Source organism: Pleuronectes platessa, chromosome 20 (genome assembly GCF_947347685.1).
Source record: "Pleuronectes platessa chromosome 20, fPlePla1.1, whole genome shotgun sequence".
Classification (NCBI taxonomy): domain Eukaryota; kingdom Metazoa; phylum Chordata; class Actinopteri; order Pleuronectiformes; family Pleuronectidae; genus Pleuronectes; species Pleuronectes platessa.
The window spans coordinates 14199622-14221016 of NC_070645.1; the positions used below are offsets into that span (position 1 = coordinate 14199622).

General features: G+C 39.1%; 2 protein-coding genes across 3 annotated transcripts; both read right to left on the minus strand.

Moving 5' to 3' along the window:
- Positions 1 to 397: 397 nt before the first annotated feature.
- LOC128425985 (leukocyte elastase inhibitor) lies at positions 398 to 8655 on the minus strand. Of its 2 annotated transcripts, XM_053412833.1 has the most exons (10): positions 8520 to 8655; positions 7672 to 7853; positions 5407 to 5508; positions 4457 to 4597; positions 4116 to 4233; positions 3249 to 3391; positions 2289 to 2366; positions 1929 to 2018; positions 1666 to 1846; positions 398 to 1248 (listed from the first exon to the last, which is right to left on the minus strand). In XM_053412833.1, exons 2-10 carry the CDS (start codon positions 7846 to 7848, stop codon positions 1019 to 1021), a joined length of 1260 nt encoding a protein of 419 aa, XP_053268808.1. In that variant the 5' UTR covers positions 7849 to 7853; positions 8520 to 8655; the 3' UTR covers positions 398 to 1018. The 2 variants fall into 2 exon arrangements, with proteins under 2 accessions (XP_053268808.1, XP_053268809.1); XM_053412834.1 differs by lacking the exon at positions 5407 to 5508.
- Positions 8656 to 11672: 3017 nt separating this feature from the next.
- On the minus strand, positions 11673 to 18400 carry LOC128425986 (leukocyte elastase inhibitor). Its single transcript, XM_053412835.1, has 9 exons — positions 18241 to 18400; positions 17402 to 17583; positions 15356 to 15496; positions 15015 to 15132; positions 14153 to 14295; positions 13154 to 13231; positions 12931 to 13020; positions 12668 to 12848; positions 11673 to 12505 (listed from the first exon to the last, which is right to left on the minus strand). The coding sequence occupies exons 2-9, from the start codon at positions 17576 to 17578 to the stop codon at positions 12273 to 12275; spliced, it is 1161 nt and encodes a 386-aa protein (XP_053268810.1). The 5' UTR covers positions 17579 to 17583; positions 18241 to 18400; the 3' UTR covers positions 11673 to 12272.
- Between the last annotated feature and the right edge of the window lie 2995 nt (positions 18401 to 21395).

A 21395-nucleotide genomic window follows, 5' to 3' on the forward strand; every position in this document is an offset into this window, starting at 1 on the left:
TACTTCTTTCTTTCATGGTTCTACTGACGGGACTGCTTTTCTACACTTTGTCCCTTTGCTTCTAGGGATTGATACGAGTTGCTTTGGCATGAACAAGCAACGTCCATCTGTAACTGTTAAAAATAGTTTTGTGCAGCAGTAGGCCGTGATTACAGGAGAAATTATTAGTCATTACAATACTATATCTATTCTTTCAATAGAACTGATTTAAATCGAGTTTTGGTTAAACATTAACAGTGATGTGTACAAAACATGTCATGGACAACAAGTTTAGTTCATCTTTATTACAATGGTTCAACTGCATTATATCCTTCTTATACTCATTATACACTGAACCAGACAAAATGTGAATGAAATAGTTATTTTCTTTTTTTAGAAAAAAAGTTGACAAACAATATTTAGGGAGCACACACTTTTATTCCATGTGTAAAAGCATCAGGATACAGAGACATAATTTGTCAAAACTGCATATAAACTATTTTTTATCAATACTCCACACCAAGCACACATCCTCTGCAAATATACTCATCACAATATTCTCTTTGGTTTGCTCAATATATAAAATATTTGTATTGCATGTTATATAGAGATAGTGCAGAGATTCTTTCAATCATAATATGGTCACCTGGTATACAGGTACAGTTGACCTCTGTGCTGCCAGCTTAGAAAGGCATAACAAATGTGATCAAGGCAAATTCTTCCAAAGAGTCTAAGGTACAGGATAACAAATTAGACTGTAATGTTATAGATGCTGCAGCAAAGAGGGCCAAATGTGTATTAAAGGGATAAAGTGACCAAACTCTGAACAATAACAGATTGGTTACAATGTAAAAGCAGAGCAGAGAGCTTTTGTTCGGGATAAACACAATGACTCATGTGAGAAGTGAGGCAGACGAGAGCCACAATAAAAAAAAAAGCAGTTTCTCCTCATCATCCTGATGCTGAAAATATAGGACGGGAACTTGGGATATGATCCAACCCTAGAGCCATGTTTCTCAAACGCTCAACAATGTAGTTCTCACTGAGGGGAGCAGAAGCGTCCGGCAAACAGAACGCTCATTGTGGGGTTATGTCGGATAAAGAAGAGGAAGGGATGGTCTGCAATGAATCTGGCTGGAGGCATTGGAAGACAGCGCAGCATCATGATGGCAGCAGTGGCAGCAGCAGCCTCGGTTCCCTCCTCATTGACCTCAACAAAAGCCTTGTGAACGACCTTTGACAGCACCAGGTCATTGGAAGGAGACATGCCTGTAACAAAAAAATGAGGGATGGAGTATATTTCAGGAATGAAGGACACATTCCTCCTGCCGAAAACTAAAAACATACCTCTTCAGACTATACCTTGAATAAAAATAAAAAATCAACTTTTTGAAACTAACAATATAGTAGCACTTAAATGGCACTTACTTATAGCACTTTGTAGTTTTGCTTTATTTTGAAGAAATTGTACTTTCTTGATTTTTGTCGTCCTGGGTTTGTACCCTCGGGGTTGAATGCACTTATCATAAATCGCTTTGGATAAAACCGTCAGCTAAATTAAATGTAATGACACACTGACTTGGGAGAACCTTAGGATTCATTTAGCCGATAGTAGCGAGATCAGTTTAATTGTTTCCTGATGTTTAAATGATGATTAACTAATCTGATGTATGGTGCATGTCCTACCTGAGAAGTCACTCATTGCCATATCGAAGGCATCCACCATGCCCATGCTGATCAGGACATCCTTCATGTCATACTTCTCCTCCATCTTGAACCGAGGCAGGCCCAATTGAACCTCTCCTTTATCCATCATGTCTGGACGAGTCCACTCAACAAAGTTCTCATAGGTCAGCTCCTTCTCCAGCTGGGGTCGTAGACAAATTCAATTATTAGTTTGTCTTGTGGGTTTGTGTATTTGTAGAAGTGCATGTGTGTGAATGTCCTACCTTCTCCAGACCAGTTGAACTATCGTCTATATCCATGGGGAGAAAGATGAGCATGCTGAGCTCCTCCCCTTTGTAAGGAATCTCCAAGACCTGAAGAACAGTGTGTATGCTAAATATATACTGAATACAGCTGATATTCAAAAATCCAAAACAATAATCAGTAGCTAGTTTCATAGTTGCAGCAAAAAAAACTCCAGACATGTCATCCATTCTTTATTGAATCATGATTCGCCTCATTCATATTTAATAGAACTACGTAAACTAAAGTAATGAATTATCAATTTGGTTCTCTGGTCAATTTACAGGTGGTTGACGAGACAAACTGTTTTCACTAACTCATCGAATGGATGTCTTGATTACCTGACAGTTGACTTCAGAGATGAAGGTCAAAGGGAACTTGGTTTTCTGATGCATCATCTTCACTGGCTTCGTCTCATTCTAAAAACAGCAAACAGGAGAAGCAGCTGAAAGCTTGTTCACATCACTTTGTTGCAGTCATGCAGAAAATCAAGGTATAGTGAGAACACTTTGACATCATTACTGAGAGAACAAAATATGGGTTATGGACAGTGGTTGTTAAGTATAGTGTGCTTTTCTAGTCTTGATGACCACTCAAAGAGCTGTACATTAATTATTTTGCAATTCACCAATTCACACAAATGTTGCATCTTTGTGCAACACGATCTCTATCATAGATCACTGCTGAGACAGTCGGCCTATCTGGCTGAAGGACACTTGGGCACGTGGAACGGGACTCTGCCCACCTTCTGGTGGATGAACCACTCTACCTCCTGAGCCAAGTTTCCTCACCTGTTTTGGATTTTAAATGACACTAGGAAACCTTGTAAACTGCTGCTACTAAAATGGCAAATTCCATTAAGGAGGCACTGGATTGCAAAACATTTTGTGCAGATCTTTTATGGAATTGTCAAAGGCTTTTGACACAGTGGACTTCGTCATTTTGACGAATAGACTCGAAAATATTGGCTCATCTGAGCATGCTGTAACTTGATTTTCAAACTACTGCTTTGTCTTCCACTTTTTCCTTCCTGTTTCAAAAGGCGTAGCGCAGGGTTCATACTAGGGCTTCATCATATATGTCACCATCCCTGTTTATTAATTAATTTATCAAATACTGCCACTCTTATCCAGATCACATTACTGCTTCTGCTCATCCAACTCAGTACTACAACTGAATACTGTACCCCTCTTGAAATCCTGCTATCTTCCTCTGATGTTATTCAGTTCTGTTTAGGTAAACTTAAGTTGGTGTTAAATGCAAACAAATCCCAATTAATTTTCTCCTCTGTCAAATTTTACCTTGTTGATTCTGAACTGAGCATCAACTGTGTCACTCTCCTTAAACTGCTTGTTCCAGTTGCCTTTGAAGTAGATGGCATTCACCAGCACCAGCCTGGTCATGTTGTCCACCACACCCTGGGCCAGCACATCCTGAATTTTACCTGAGCATTTGAAGTACAAATTTGAAATGATGAAGAAATGACAAGCTCAGTCACTGTGTTCCCTCAATTTCATTTCATGATGCAAACAAAGATTTTGTGTGGTCATTGACCTTGACCTTTGACAACTAAAATCGAATCTGTCCATCCTGGAGTCCAAGTGAATGTTTGTGACAGATGTACTGAAACACACTATGCAGGTTCCTGATGTTGCCTGTTCCCAAAAACATTAGGTCACCTTTACATTTGACCTTCAACCACCAATATCAAATCAGATTATATTAGATTTGAAGTTGTTGCGTTCAAAAGACCAAAGTATTTTTTTAAGTTCACAGTGACCTCGCACTTCGTAAGCAAAAGTGTAACCAGTGCATCTTTCAGTCTAATAAAGCATTTGTACCACATTTGAAGAAATTCCCATGAGGCATTCTTTAGATATCATATTTATAAGAATGGAAAGGACAGATGAACAGACATACCGACCTATGTACTAACGGACAGTTAACTTGAAAACATTATGATCCTGTCCACTGGCTGTCACTGGTGCGGGGTAATGGTTTAAACTTTCTGCCCCTTCTGGATCATCATATGTCAAACTGGTGGCACTGTAAGGCCATGTGCAATTTTGCCAGTCTGGAAATCCTTTTTTTTTGTTATTTACTTGGATTGCATTGCACAGAGGGATCATGTAGGCTCATTAACATACTGGCGAATGTGTGTGACCCACCTTGAGTCTGCTTCTCCACCCACGTGTTGATGTTAAGTCTTGCTGCTTCATGGCTGGTTTGGAAGTCCACAGACTCCAGCTCTGCATCGTAGTGCTTCCTGGTTTCTCCCAAAAAATCCTGAAACCATCAGCAACACATTTACTGATTCAGATAACACAAACAAAATAGTCTCTTCACTTGACTTAGAAGAGTTTAAAGTCGTAACAGCATGAGAACATTTGCACAATCACGTCCTTTCTTGCTTGTTTGCTGACCCTCTGTCATCATTCCCTTTTACTTGAGCTGAAAGATTCCTATCTGAGCCTCTCACAACCCTCCACACCCCATTATGAACACACACCTCGACAAACTGGTAGGACTGCTCCCCGTACAGTCTGTTGGCAACACTGAGGGAGTACGGAGCATCTGCCTTGTTGAGTGCGTTCAGCAGTTTACTGAAGTCAGCGTGGACGTTGTCCTGACAGTGCTTGGTCTTCAGGCTCTGTAGAGAAAGGCATGTTAGAGAGACACTCTGAGCCAGTAAAACACCAGTCTAACTGGTCTGCTGGTCATGTTCCCTGATGAGAATATAGACAATATAACCATCTCTTACGAATTTATGTTTTTCACAAGTTATGTATGTATTTGTACACTGTAACTGACCTTAAATATTTCCAAACATAAACCTGATGTAGGTGGTTCTGTATGTATGTCATATATACAGAACCACGCTCATAACTACAGGTGAATATAGATGCACATGTCAACACTGACTGAAAATTAAAAACATACAAATATAATAAGGAGGTAACGTGGAAAAAGTAAACCCATGGAAATGCCTGCCAAAGGAAAAACACACATCCCTCCATGCACCAGCGAGTTACCATTTACCCAGTTATGATATCATTTCATGAGAATTTAGCATGGAAAACCATCTTCCGTATACGCTCATAGTCATGCTTGCTACATTTGGATGTATCCATGCACAAGAGCAATATCAGATTAAAAAGGAAACATCTTAAGTTGTGTGGTTTCCTGCAGCTGTTTAAAAGGGTTAAATACCACACCAGAAAGAAGCCTTAACAGAGAAGCCAGGAATACATTCCTGTGAAGTGTGCAACACTATGAGGTTTGGATCTGACATTCCAGGCACAGCTACTCCCTGCATTGTTATGTTTCTCTAAATTCATTAGATTAGGAGGTTAGTCAAAAGACAAGAATCCCCTCACCACATGACAACACCCAGACCATTTATTAGTAAAAGAAACAGCAGTTAGTTCATCGTTCCTTTGCTCTTGGCTTTGCTACCACCTTCAGCAGATGCATTGGCAGTGTGGACTGGACCTGCTGCTGCATCTGCATCTGCTGTGCTCCTGCAGGCTGCGGCTTCTCTGCCTCAGTGAAGCTGAGGACCTGGCGGGAGTGTAGTTAAATGAAGACATCAGATGGCTATGGCTGTGCAAAGGAAGCTACATTATTGTCATGATGTGTAGGTTCAGTCACATTCTGTGAGAGGACATTTAGATGCTGCTGAAAACATGAACTACTTGGTGGAGGTAACTATTCACCTGTTGAACTCACATACATTTCCTAAATTACATCAACTGGAAAACTGTTAAGAGAGATTACATTGTGATCATCAGTCATTGCTTTCACTGTTTGTCTTCTTGTGCGAGTCTCAGGGTGTACTGACCGCACCCTGTCTGTTTCTAAGTAGGTGTAGCAAGAGAGATTTTCCAACCCAGCAATGATTTCGTATATGCATCGCTCATATTTGTATTCAAGACAGCATAAAAAAAGTAGTGCATGGATCAGATTTATGCAACCGAATTATTTCTGAAGGACTTTTGTTGCTGCACTTCATTGATTTAAAACAGCTCATATGTAACTGAAAACTTTCCCTTAAATGTGTCATTAATTTAGTTCCAGCCATTTAATAAAAGGCAAAAAATTGGTATTTGGCAAAAAGTCAAGTGACAAGACTGCACAAATTCAGGTAACCACAACGCTGACTCATAAATGTCTTGTTCCCATCAACTGACTGCAATATTTGTAGAGTCAGTGTTAGCCAGCTAGCGAATGACCAAGATACAAAATTAGAACAGTTCACACAACTGGACCTTCTGGTCACTGCCTGTTAGAACATCCTCGCTGCAGCAGCTCAAACGTATTACTGTTAAGTCTGCTTCATTTCATGCATACTAACTGAAGGAGCAAAAATTATTGTTAGCATGAACTCTTATTTTGTTTCAGCTTTAAAACCTCGACACTGATATTATCTCGCTCTTGACCCACCCACCATTAATCCTGGGTCCAGCTTTGGAGAAGTTAGACTGCTGTCAGCACTTTGAGCTGAAAGTTGAAGCAACCCAGCCTTTTTACCACATCAATTCAAACCAGGTTGCATCATGGCTCTTTGAAAAGTGAACTCTGGCACAGAAGGCCTGATCCTGTTCAACAGCCAGGGAATAATCCTACTGCTACCGTGTCAGACCACAGAAGGTCATGAAAGGGATGAAATAAACCTTTTTCCTTTCATTACCAGCTATTATATTACATGATGTATCAATTGGCACATGCTGTGAATAAGTTTGTCACCAGCATCTTTAACTTATCCTTTATTCCCAAAGTCATTGAGCTTTTGAGTGAGTGGAATTGTTTCCAAGCCCCAGCGATGTGATGGATTAAGGGCCAGGGACCCGTCCTCACACATACTCTCGTTGTCATTTCGCTCATTTGGTCTTATCTGGGTGTGTCATTGCTAAAGCAATAATACGGAAAAATGTCACAGAATGTTCCCGTTTTACAATAAGGCAACTTCCACATACAAATGAATCGCCTCTTCTGAATGCCTCGTTATACTGGTGATCACCAACATTTTCTGTCATTCATTCTCGAATACAGAGTTTAATTATTATTATTTTATATAAATTATTATTTATATGTCCCAAAACTACTCAATAAATATACATTTAGCTTCCAAAATTTATTTTTTCTGAGGATCCATACACACTCAATTCCACTGGAAAATATGTGATCCATTCAGTGACTCAACTTTGAGGGTAATGCCCAGGTAGCCAGGTGTGGATGTATGGGACATATGCACACAAAAGCTGTGTCTCCATTCAGTGGTTGCGTCCTTTGTAGGACGTGGTCTACCAGATAAGGTGAGCATGTGCCTTAACTGAACCTTAGACTTTATTGCCTTTACACTTCCATAATATGTAGCATGTTCCTATAGCAACACATCACAGGGCTGCTCCCATAACAGCTTGTCAGAGTTTGAACAGCAGATCTTTGTCATTGTTAATGACTCAGGAAGACAAAGCTGGTGATTCATGTTTAACGTGGGCTGACACTGATCCAGCTCTCTGCTCTTTGTATTCTGACACAGTGTTTCTGTGTCAAAGTTCCTTTCATTCAGAATCGTCTCAGTGAAGAGTTCAAATCATGGGAACGTCTGAAGCTGCAAGTTGTGGAGGTGCATTTTAAATCTTTCTGCCCACTAGAAAAGAAACAAAGTGTGTGTTTGTTTTTGTGTTCGCATGTGTGTGTGTGTGTGTTTACATGCTGTACCTCTGACATCTGTGTGTGTGTGTTGCCTCTGGCCCCCAGCATCACCATAGCCAGGGCTGAGGAGATGCTAAATGGAGAGTAGAAGACATTTGCTGCCTGGTCGTTGTCACTCAGCTTCTTGAACAGATCCAGACAGAAGCTGGTGTTGGCCTTGGACAGAGCAGCTGATGATGCCATTGTGTCTACAATGAAAGCAGAGCATTAATTATTACATGACTCAATTAAAATCAGGCTTTTATCTCTTTATCTTGCTGTCGTTGTGCCAAACTCCACTGAAAATTTTGTTCATTTAGCATTACATGGATTGCCTCTGAATATAAATACCTGATTGACAATTTATTAGAACAATTTATAAACTGAAGAAAAACATAAAACACACCCAGCAGCGTTATCTCATATTTTTGTTCAGATGATTTTTGCCATTATAATCTTTTTGAAAATCATGTAAATCACCTTGTAATAGAGCTGTTGTTAGTGAGATTATTATTATAGTTACGTGGTGATTGTTGCCACTAGTTTATTAGGATTCTATTGAAAGTGAATTTGTCTTTGGCGACATGATTGTAAGTTGATCAGCAGACTAACACTAAATATACATACAACACATCCTGAAAGTATTAAATGTACAGACTTTCTAATGGAGTATGCTGGAAAACAAACTTTCAATATCGCAACGAAAACGACTTTATGTTAAATAACACCAATTATTACATATAACACCATTTGTATAAACTATATTCTGCCCATGACGCCAGACCGTTAATGGACCTGATTCTAACATGAAGCGTTAAAAACCAGCTCGAGCAGAAATCGTGTGTCTACAAACTAAGATCTTAGTCTCTACTTACATTCAGACAGTTTCCTCCGGGAGTCTCTCAGTGCGAAGAGGCAGGTTCTATATTGACATGCTCAGCTGACACACCCCGAAAACACTGAGCTACTTCCGCGTTGTCGCATGTCTGTGTATGGAAGCCGAAAGGAGCTTTATTCGCTCTATTCCATTATTTTAAAACCTTATTTTAGTCGTAATGCTTAAGGGTAGAAACATAACACTAAAAGTAGTTTATATAACATGTACAATATTATTTGTATAAAACTGTTCAAACGTTAGATATGAACAGTATCAAGTTACTGTGTGTAGCATGTTACTATGATTTGAATATATGTCCACGACATAGTCACTGGTTGTCATAGCAAACTAGTGTAGTATTAACACTTAAGCAATGATTGATTCAATGTCATTATATCCGTTTTGTCACATTTCGTTTACCCAGATCAGGAAAACAATAGTTTTTATACAACAATTGAGAATCACACCTTTATTTCATGTGTAAACATGCCAAAATACATAAAATGACCCAATCCAAGTTGCAAACTCACTGTATATATTATTATACCGATATTTATAACATCTGGCTCCAGAGCTTACAGAAGTGCCCCACTGTTATAGCAGTGGCAGCAGCAGCTTCTACTCCCTCCTCTTGACCTAAATAAAAAGCCTTGTGGATGACTTTTGACAACACCAGGTGACATGACTGTAACAGGAAAGAGGAACAGACGATATTTTATCATATTTTTCATAACACTAGTAAACTACCTGGTCTAAACTTGCCTGTTTTAATGAGCTGTTTGCTTGGCCTGTGGTAAGGCTGGTTGCTGCTTTCTTACTGAAACGTTAAAAGTGACCTGCAGTAATTGAGCAGAGGCAAGTAAAGAGCTGACTACTGGACCCTGTCGAAAGAACCCTGAAGCTGCTCCACCACTGCTGCACGTTCATCTGTTTAATCAAAGTTCAGTTCGCCCTTCACACAGAACCCTGAGCTGGAGAATCACCTGTTACCATTGTGGTGAATGTGCCCATTATCGTAAACGTGCTGTGGTCATGATTGACAGTGTCGCTTACAGTTATAGATAGATAGATAGATAGATAGATAGATGGATGGATACTTTGTTAATCCCGTGGGAAATTTAGATCATGGAGTAGCTTATACACTTAAACACATCACTGACATACATACATAAATCACATACGGAGAACATATTTACAGATAAAGGAATGTAATGCAATGATGTGATTGTGTCAGTGTCCAGTAGGCTAGTGTTCTTGTGCTGCTGGAGTGGATGGTACAATAAATTATATCTATATAAAAACAACAGAAAAAAATATATATAAATATATAATATATAAGAATATGTAGTGGTAAAGTCTGTGCATGGGGCTAGTATAGCCAGTAAAGGGATGGACAGTGGGTTGGTATATAATAATGATATGAGATGAGAAGAGTAGAGAGAATTATGAGCCTGTTTGTTCAAAATGTATTAATATTCAACATATCCAGTGTCCAAATTGCACCACAGTGTACTGCCTTGGGCCCTTATAAACCCACATGCTGACTGTGAAGCTGATAGATGAATAACGATTTCTGGAGTTACCATTTAGATCAGGGTTCGAATTATCTTTTTGTCTCTAAGGGGGTCTCTATCTCATAAAAAAGTTGGCGCACCACGCACTTAGCCTACCAAGGCTAAACAATGAAATAGCCTAGGTGCGAGCAGCGCTTTTGCGCACGGTAGGCATAGGCTGTATTTAACTTGACACACGCACACAACAGAGACAAATTTTTGTACAGAAATTGATTTATTAGGGCCCGAGCACCTTCGGTGGGAGGCCCTATTGAAATTGAAAGGATTATTTTTATTAATATTATTTTTCTTTACACAAATTAATTGCCTTTTTGAGGGCTCAAAAACTTTCTAAAGTTTGCAGTAAGTTAGAAAGTGGTGAAAATGTACGTATTCTGGGGTATTTGGAAATGGGCTTGGCAAAATGGCGGTCATTACCACCAACTGCTGACCATTTCACCTAACTAGCATGTTAGATTGACTACACTCTACCTATTTTACTTTTTTAACGTATTACTGAAACTTTGTAGACATATGATTGCCCAACCATATCCCCTTGCTTTATCAACAGTTATTTAATTAGCATCTAAACACTTTAGGTATGGCAGACACTTTCAGATATGAGAGACCCCCTCAGATTTTTGACTTTGTTGCTTTCATGGGAGCTAGTCCTCACTCTCTGGGAACTCGGCTCCCTCTGGCTCCCACGTAATTCGAACACTGATTTAGATAAATCATAAACTGTCGATACGTGACAGAAATGCAGAGCACGATGATGTAATTTGTCATGAATCACAAAACTATAAAAATAAAACAGTTTAATCCAAATTTCAAAACATTACAGGCTTTTGCACTTTATATTGATTATTTTCCCTTTTTAACACATTGGTCTAGTCTTGACAATGAGCTGATGAGCCTTTCAAAACATGCAAATATTTCTGAATTGCCTAAAAAGAATTTGACAAGATCATATTCCTGTATACTCACCTAAACTACAAGGCTACTCTTTCACAATGTTTCATTTACATGTATTGAGATCAGATACATATACCATGTACACAGAACTATAAAATACAGTGCTAACATGAAACGCAGGCAAGATGTCCATTCTTTGATAAAGTTATAAGGAATATTTGTTATCCTACAGTAACTGAAGAAAGATCAGCCCTCTAAAAATACTTCAGTCATGCTGAGCCACATGGACCTCAAGCTTGTTCCATTCCCTCCGCATGTGGCTACAGATCACCAAGCATCCTGAGTTGGTGTCTGCGACACATTACAAAATTGAACATTGAGATAATTACACATCTACCCTGTTCAGCCTAGTCTGGTACATATTTGAACCACTGTAATGCCATTGTTATTGGTAACAATGGCACAATGCCTCTGCTTTAATCCCAACTGATTAAAGCCAAGTTTTGGTAAAAAATTTACAGTGAGGTGTTAAAAAGCATGTCATGGACAACAAGTGTAGTATCATCTTTATTACAATGGTTAAACTGCATTATATCCTTCTGATACTCACTATAGAGTGAACTAGACAAAATGTGAATGAAAGGGTTATTTTTCTTTTTTTAGAAAAAAGTTGACAAATAATATTAAGGGATCACACACTTTTATTCCATGTGTAAAAGCATCAGGATACAGAAACATAACTGGTCAAAACTGAATATAAACTATTTTTTATGAATAGTCATTATATGTATAGAAGTGCAATTACATATAACCACCAAGCATGGAACTATCTGCAAATATACTTTACTCACAATATTCTCTTTGGTTTGCTGAATATATAATATAAAGATATTGCATGTTATATAGAGATTCTTTCACCCATCATATGTTTACCTGGTATACAGGAACAGCTGACCTATGTGCTGCCAGCTTAAAAAGGCATGACAAATGTGATAAAGGCAAAGTCTTCAAAAGAGTGTAAGGTACAGGATAACAAATTAGATTGTAGTGTTATAGATGCTGCAGCAAAGACGGCCAAATGTGTATTAAAGGGATAAAGTGTCCAAACTCTGAACAAGATCGGATTGGGTGCAATAGAAAAGCAGAGCAGAGAGCTTGTGTTCAGGATAAACACAATGACTCATGTGAGAAGTGAGGCAGACGAGAGCCAAAGAAAAAAAGAAAAACTTTGGATGGGATCAAATTCTAGAGCAGTGTCTCTCAAACGCTCAACAATGTAGTGCTCACTGAGGGGAGCAGAAGCGGCCAGCAAACAGAACGCTCATTGTGGGGTTATATCGGATAAAGAAGAGGAAGGGATGGTCTGCAATGAATCTGACTGGAATCGGGAATCGAGCACACAGTAGCGTCATGACTAAAGCAGTAGCAGCAGCAGCCTCGGTTCCCACCTCATTGAACTCAACAAAAGCCTTGTGGACGACCTTTGACAGCACCAGGTCTTTGGAAGGAGACATACCTATAACAAAAAAAAGAGAGATGGAGTATATTTCAAGAATGGAGGACACACTGACTTGGGAGAACTTCAGGATTCATTTAGTCGACAGTAGCCAGATTAGTTTAATTGTTTCCTGATGTTTAAATGTTTATGAATTAATCTGATGTATGGTGCATGTCCTACCTGAGAAGTCACTCATTGCCATATCGAAGGCATCCACCATGCCCATGCTGATCAGGACATCCTTCATGTCATAACTCTCCTCCATCTTGAACCGAGGCAGGCCCAGTTCAACCTCTTGATTATCCATCTTGTCTCGACGAGTCCACTTCACAAAGTTCTCATAGGTCAGCTTCTCCTCCAGCTGGAGGTGTAGACAAATTCAATTATTAGTTTGTCTTGTGGGTTTCTGTATTTGTGGAAGTGCAAGTGTGTGCATGTCCTACCTTCTCCAGACCAGTTGAACTATCGTCTATATCCTTTGGGAGAAATATGAGCATGCTGAGCTCCTCCCCTTTGTAAGGAATCTCCAAGACCTGAAAAACAGTGTGTTTCCATAATAATAAATATATACTGAATACATTTGATATGCAAAAATCCAAATGACTTTACAGGTGGTTGACAAGTCACACTGTTGTCACTGACTCATCAAATGGATGTATTGATTACCTGACAGTTGACTTCAGAGATGAAGATCAAAGGGAACTCGGTTTCCTGATACATCATCTTCACTGGCTTCCTCTCTTTCTAAAAACAGCAAACAGGAGAAGCAGCGGAAAGCTTGTTCACATCACTTTGTTGCAGTCATGCAGAAAAAAAGGTATAGTGAATACACTGTGACATTATTTCTGATTCTGAGAACAAAATATGAGTTATGGATAGTGGTTGTTAACTATAGTGTGCTTTTCTAGTCTTGATGACCACTCAAAGCTCTGTACAGTAATTATTTTTGCAATTCACCAATTCACACAAATATTACAATTTTGTGCAACACGATCTCTATCATAGATCACTGCTGAGACAGTCAGCCTATTTTGCTGAAGGACACTTAGGCACGTGGAACGGGACTCTGCCCACCTACTGGTGGATGAACCGCTCTTCCTCCTGAGCCACAGCCTCAAACATGTTTCCTCACCTGTTTAGGATTTATATGACAATAGGTAACCTTGTAAACTGCTGATACTAAAATGGCAAATTCCATTAATGAGGCACTGGATTGCAAAGCATTATTTGCAGATCTTTTAATGGAATTGTCAAAGGCTTTTGACACAGTGGACTTCGTCATCTTGGCGAATAGACTCGAATTGGCTCATCTGAGCATGCTGTAACTTGATTTTCAAACTACTTGTCATATGGATCATAATTTGTCCAGGTTGCTTTGTGTTCCTCTTTTTTCATGCCTGTATGAAAAGGCGTACCACAGGGTTCAGACTAGGGCTTCACCGTATACATGTCAATAATCCCTGTGATAGTTTATCAAATGCTGTCATTCTTATGCAGATCACATAACTGCTACTGCTCATCCAACTCAGTAATACAACTGACTACTGTATCACTCTTGAATTCCTGCTATCTTCCTTCGATGTTATTCTGTCCTGTTTAAGAAAACTTAAGTTGGTGTTCAATGCAGACAAATCCCAATTCATTTTAACTTCCGTCCAATTTTACCTTGTTGATTCTGAACTGAGCATCAACTGTGTCACTCTCCTTAAACTGCTCGTTCCAGCTGCCTTTGAAGTAGATGGCATTCACCAATACCAGCCTGGTCATGTTGTCCACCACACCCTGGGCCAGCACATCCGGAATTTTACCTAGGCATTTGAAGTACAAATTTGAAATGATGAAGAAATGACAAGCTCAGTCATTGTGTTCCCTCAACAAAGAAATAAATAAGGTGATATATATTCATTTACCAAAAACAGATCATCTTAAAGGACTGTTTACCACATTCCACTAATACCTGTGAGTCAAAGTGAACATTTGTGCCACATTTGAAAGGATTCTCTCGATGTGGGATGCTAACCAAGATTTTGTGTGGTCATTGACCTTGATCTTTGACCACAAAATTGAATCAGTGAATGTTTGTGACAGATGTACTGAAACAACCTAAGCAAGTTCCTGATGTTGCATGTTCACAAAAGAGATCACCTTGACATTTGACCTGTGACCACCAAAATCAGATTGTATCAGATTTGAAGTTGTTGCGTTCAAAAGACCAAATTCCCATGAGGCGTTTTGGAGATATCATATTTACAAGAATGGAAAGGACAGATCAACAGACATACCGACCTATGTACTATTCGACAGTCAAAGTGAAAACATAATGATTCCGTCCACTGGCTGTCACTGGTGCGGAGGAATAATAAAACTGGATTAAACTCTCTGCCCCTTCTGGATCATCATCTTTCAAACTGGTGGCATTATAAGGCCACGTGCAGTTTTGCCAGTCTGGACATTTCTTGTTCTATATTTGGATAGCATTGCACAGAGGGATCATGTCGGCCCATACTGGTGTATATTTGTGACCCACCTTGAGTCTGCTTCTCCACCCAGTTGTTGATGTTAAGTCTTGCTGCTTCATGGCTGGTTTTGAAGTCCACAGACTCCAGCTCTGCATTGTAGTGCTTCCTGGTTTCTCCCAAAAAATCCTGAAACCATCAGCAACACATTGACTGATTCAGATCACAAAAAGAAAATAGTCTCTTCACTTGACTTAGAAGAGTTTAAAGTCGGAGCAGCAGGAGCACATTTGAACAATCACTTCCTTTCTCGCTTGTTTGATGACCCTCAGACATCATTCCCTTTTACTTGAGCTGAAAAGCTCCTATCTGAGCCTCTCACAACCCTCCACACCCCATTATGAATACACACCTCGACAAACTGGTAGGACTGCTCCCCGTACAGTCTGTTGGCAACACTGAGGGAGTACGGAGCATCTGCCTTGTTGAGTGCGTTCAGCAGTTTACTGAAGTCAGCGTGGACGTTGTCCTGACAGTGCTTGGTCTTCAGGCTCTGTAGAGAAAGTAGACGAAGGCATGTTAGAGAGGAACTCTGAGCCAGTAAAAGACCAGTCTAACTGGTCTGCTGGTTAACTCCCATGTTGAGTTATGAGAATATTGACAAAATCATCAAATTCTTACTGATTGATATTTTCCTTGTGATCCACGGTAAGTTGTGTATGTATTTGTAGACTTTAGCTGACTTAAAATATTTCCCCAAATAAACCTGATGTAGGAGGTTGTAAATCTCTCTCTTATGAATCAAGTGGTCATAACAACAAAAACTGAAAAATGTCAGGTCTATGAAATTTGCCTTCGCCATATATCCTGGTACAGCACAGTGTATGGACTGGTCCATGATAATGACTTAATGGATAAGGTTTTATTTGCTGGTTTAATCTGATGGCTTTCAGTATCTGTATGTTAAAACCTCATAACTACATCTGATTATGGAAGACACATACATTTCCTAAATTACATCAATTGTAAAACTGTTTAGAAGAATTGAGAGGAATTACATTGTCATCTTCAGTCATTGCTTTCACTGTTTGTCTTATTGTGTGAGTCTCAGGGTGTACTGACCGCACCCTGACTGTTTCTAAGTAAGATTTTAACCTAAGTTTGAATCTTGTGAGCTGGATTTTAGATTTACTAACGAACAGGTCACAAAGAGTGAGACTGAATGGATTTTTATCAGATAAAGTTTGCTCTTCCACTGGCTAACCACAAGGCTGTGTGCTCTCCTTTGTTTTGTATCCTTTACAAATATGTGTCCGAGCTCTTTAAAGATAGGATAAAATAAAAAAGATATTTAAAATTACGCAGATGACTCAGTGATTGTGAGTGTGCTTCAGGCAATTAAATAAGTCAGAGACCTGTTGTTGAGCACTCTGTTAAGAGGTGCAAGGAATCATTCCTCCAACTTAACATTTCAAAAACCAAGGATATGGTCATCGATTTCAGAAAACAGGTCAGACTATTGAATGTGTGGAATTGTATAAATACCTTGGGACTATTGTTGAGTCCAAACTGAACTTTAAAGCAAACAGTGAAGCTATGTGCAGAAAGGGTCAGTAGCGTTTGTACTGTTTAAGGAAAACGTCCTATTTGAATATTTACTAAACCATGCTGACACTTTTTTATCATGCTTTTATTGAGTCTGTTTTATCTTTTTCTTTGGAGTCATGGTTTGGTACCCTGTCTTTAAAGGACAGAAATAGACAGAGCCTCAGATGAGCCTACAGTCCCTGAACACCACACAGCTACAGAGGATAGCCAGCTCCATTAGCAATGATGACTTGCATCCTCTACATGGGGAATTTCCTCTGGTTGAAGGTTTACAGTCCCAAGGGGTAAAAAAAAACGCAAAATAAATAGTTTTGTTTCATCTGCAATTGTTCAGTTTAACAGTTTATAGCCAAATTTGCACTTTTGTCCCAATCCAGTTTTCTATTGATAGCAATGCATTTGAACACTTTGTCAATTTTGTGGTCTTGTCTTCTGTCTATTAGTTTATAATTTGTACTATTTTGGATGGATGTCTTCTCTTTCTGTTGCTGCAAAACAAATCTACCTTTGGGTACAAATAAAGTATCCTTAACCTTAAGCTTCCTTTAGCAAAACATCACATACCTCTCCTATTAAACCTGGTCAGAGTCTGAACATCAGATCTTTATTATTTTTTGTGACTCTGGAAGACAAAGCCGTTGATTCATGTTGAACTTTGGCTGACACAGAGGCAGTTCTCTGCTCTATGTATTCTGACAGTGTTTCTGTGTCAAAGTTCCTTTAGGTTCAGAATCGTCTCAGTGAAGAGTTAAAATCATGGGAACGTCTGAAGCTGCAAGTTGTGGAGGTGCATTTTAAATCTTTCTGCCTACTAGAAAATAAACAAAGTGTGTGTGTTTACATGCTGTACCTCTGACATCTGTGTGTGTGTGTTGCCTCTGGCCCCCAGCATCACCATAGCCAGGGCTGAGGAGATGCTAAATGGAGAGTAGAAGACATTTGCTGCCTTGTCGTTGTCACTCAGCTTCTTGAACAGATCCAGACAGAAGCTGGTGTTGGCCTTGGACAGAGCGGCTGATGATGCCATTGTGTCTACAATGAAAACAGAGCATTAATTATTAGATGACTCAATTTAAATCAGGCTTTTATCTCTTTATCTTGCTGTCATTGTGCCAAACTCCACTGAAAATGTTGTTCATTTAGCATTACATGGATTGCCTCTGAATATAAATACCTGATTGACAATTTATTAGAACAATTTATAAACTGTGAAGACAAACATAAAACACACCCAGCAGCGTTCTCATATTTTTGTTCAGATGATTTTTGGCATTATAATCTTTTTGAAAATCATGTTAAACTACTTGTAATAGAGCTGTTGTTAGTGAGATTATCATTATAGTAAAGTGGTGATTGTTGCCACTAGTTTATTAGGATTCTATTGAAAGTGAATTTGTCTTTGGCGACATGATTGTAAGTTGAGCAGCAGACTAACACTAAATATACATACAACACATCCTGAAAGTATTAAATGTACAGACTTTCTAATGGAGTATGCTGGAAAACAAACTTTTAATATCGCAATGAAAACGACTTTATGTTAAATAACACAAATTATTACATATAACACCATTTGTATAAACTATATTCTGCCCATGACGCCAGACCGTTAATGGACCTGATTCTAACATGAGGTGTTTAAAACCAGAAATCAAGTGTCTACAAAATAGCATCGTAGTCTCTACTTACATTCAGACAGCTTCCTTCAAGAGTCTGTTAGGAAGAAGAGGGAGGTTCTGCTCAGCTGACACCGCCCCTAAAAAAAAGAGCTACTTCCTCGTTCTAGTGTGTCCGTGTACGGGAGCTGAAAGGAACTTTCCTTTGCTTTTTTCTAAAACACAAATACAACACATCTACCTCGATTTGTAAAATGTTTTGCTGTTGGATTGTTTTCAACTGTTTGTTAATCTCTGCTCCTAAAGAATATTTTAAAACAACCACCTTCATTCCGGAGCAAAAATCTGTTTAAGAATTTAAAATAAAGAACGATGTGACAATGACAGAACAATAAAGGGCAGATGAGAACACTGTTTGTTTGTGTAGTTTATTCTATTTGAAAAAAACACCATTAATAATGTTAATAATAATGATAACACTAATCTTAATTATGTAAACTTAATTATTTTGATATACTTTGATAATAATCCTGTTATTGCAACACTAATCTCATGATATGAACATATCATCCAGCCCTTTAAGTAACACAGAGAGGAAAACAGTTTCATAGTCAAATGCCTGTAGACTTACTCACTTGCCAAAAGCACTGACTCATATTAAATATTTCCCCATCCATTCACACAGTGTTTCTTAACATGTCCTGATTACACAGCCTCCACCCCCATGCAGCACCAAATCTGTTAGAGAACCCCACTGTGTTTGAGAGATCTTTTCCTTCTGAAAGTTTATCTCAGTCCATCAGTTCCTCACTGGAACCTTAGTGATAGATATGAATCAAATGAATACACACACACACACACACATTTATATACATATATATACATATATATAAACTCATGCTGCTCAGTTAAGACTCGAAAAGGTGAAATTGCCCTTAAAGAAACGCCCACTTAAAGTGACACTTATAAGCCTAAGTTGGGACAGTTATGAGTCTTAGCTAAAGAGGCAGTTTGTTGAAAGTTTATTAATATTCAACATATCCAGTTTCCAAAATCAAATCAGTTCCAAAAGGGCATGGGTTCTACCTTGGCCTACGTATCTCCCTTTCACTAACTTTTAATAAAACATTATATTGTATTATTTTGCATAATCAGACAAACAGGATGAAAGCACAACTTTGTAACAGAGGTAAATATTCAAATTTCACATAATATAAAAAGTGCATTAGTGTGATCGGAGAAACTCAGGTTAAAATAATGCACTTTTTTAATCCATTTGTTTTATTAAAGGTTGAATTTAACGAGCCCTCACAACACTTGTTTGTTCTGGTGAAGCAGTGAGCATCAATGTTCTCTCTAAACTGCGAAAACTTGCCTGGTTCATGGTTGTTCAGACTGAAGGAACTTTGTGTGATTCTCTGATCTACATCAGGTATTTTGGCCCCTTCAGCAAATGGAAAACCTCTGATTGTCATGAGGTACGGTCACAGGTGGACGAGACTTGAACGTTGTCAAAGCAGTTTTCTGCCCAGTGTCAGTCGCTGAGGATTTAAGGGTTTTGACCTACAGTGGCAAGCATTTTACATGACAAAGTAATTACCAGTAAAAACACTGGGGAGACTGAGATTGGACAAAATTTAATCCATCAACGACAGGTAAAACCACTGACTGGTGGAACATCCTTTGAATCTTCATATTGAATCTGCGATCAGAGTGAAAATTCCTTCCACATTCAGATCATTCAACCTTTAGTCTCTGAGGAGTTTGTGTTGGTTTGTAGTGGACTATGATCTGAATCAAGACGAAACAGTTGATGATCAAGAAGAGCAGTCCAGCGAGCCAGATCAACAGGAAGGTGTTGTAGCCCTCAAACTCCAGGAAGTAGGCCGGCCCCAACCAAATACCCTGGGGAGAATTGGAGAGAAAACAGGTTTTCTTTCATACTAAGCTCAATTTTAGCTGTTTCACTCAGAAATTCAGTGGTGAATCTACACAGATAACATCAATATCTGGAAGGTACAAATGGATGGTCTGGAAATGTGCTTATGTGAAGTTTACCTGTCCAGCAAACCAGAGGAGCAGCAGTCCCGCCCCCTGTTTAAGAGACAGACTCAGACGAGGGATGACCAGAGGAAGTAGGCACAGGTACCACAAGAAGTACTGTGAAAGGATAAGATATGAATCTTTGTTAAAGTATGCATGAAGATACGTCTGCAATATAAACGACCACAATACAGAGTTTGAATTCTTTAGAGAAGGCCCAAACTATTTTTGGATGGTCACAGGGACCTTTAACCATCAAACTACTACCTTTCTATCTGATTTCTGTCTAAACTCTGTTTGTAGATGGTGGTTTATGTACCTGTGAAGTGCAGACTTTGTTGAAGGAGACGAAGATGGCTGTGTGGAAGAAACAGGAAAACGCCAGGTCGGCGCGAAATGCCCATGATGCTGCCAGCAGCAGGCTGAGCTGAAGGAGAAATGCAGCCAGGCCAAGCCACTGGCTCCACCTGCTGTCTGCTCGGACACAAGACAGGAGAAACAGACCAGTTTTAAAAAGCTGCATTACAAACACACATCATGGGATGGCTTTGTAAACTGTGAACTTTTAATCCAGTCATCCTAATTGTATGAATGCATTTTGTGCACAGGCATACATCTTCCGCATATATATATATCTATATATATATATATATATTTATTTAAACTGGCATCTTTGCAATTATAAGTGTAAACCAGGGGTGTCCAAACTTTTTATCCCGAGGGCCACATATAGAAAAAAATACGAAGGTCCGGGCCACTCACAGCGCCATGCCCCCCTGCCCTGGAGCGGACTGTTGACAATGGGGGGGGGGCTGCGTTCTGAGGGACAGCTGCAATACAGTGGGCCATAGTCCATCACATTACCTTTCATTTAGCTGACGCTTTTATCCAAAGCAACTTACAATAAGTGCATTCAAGGGTACAAACCCAGAACAACAAGAATCAAGAAAGTACAATATATTCAAAAATAGAGCTAAACTACAAAGTGCTATAAGTAAGTGCCATTAAAGTACTTCTAAATTGTTTTTTTTTTAGGCGGGCCAATTTGAAATGGATGGCGGGCCGCAGATGGCCCGCGGGCCGTAGTTTGGACACCCCTGGTGTAAACCAATAAAAATCTAAATCAAGATGCACATGTAATATAACCTATATCTACATACATATATAACATGTACTAATACTTTA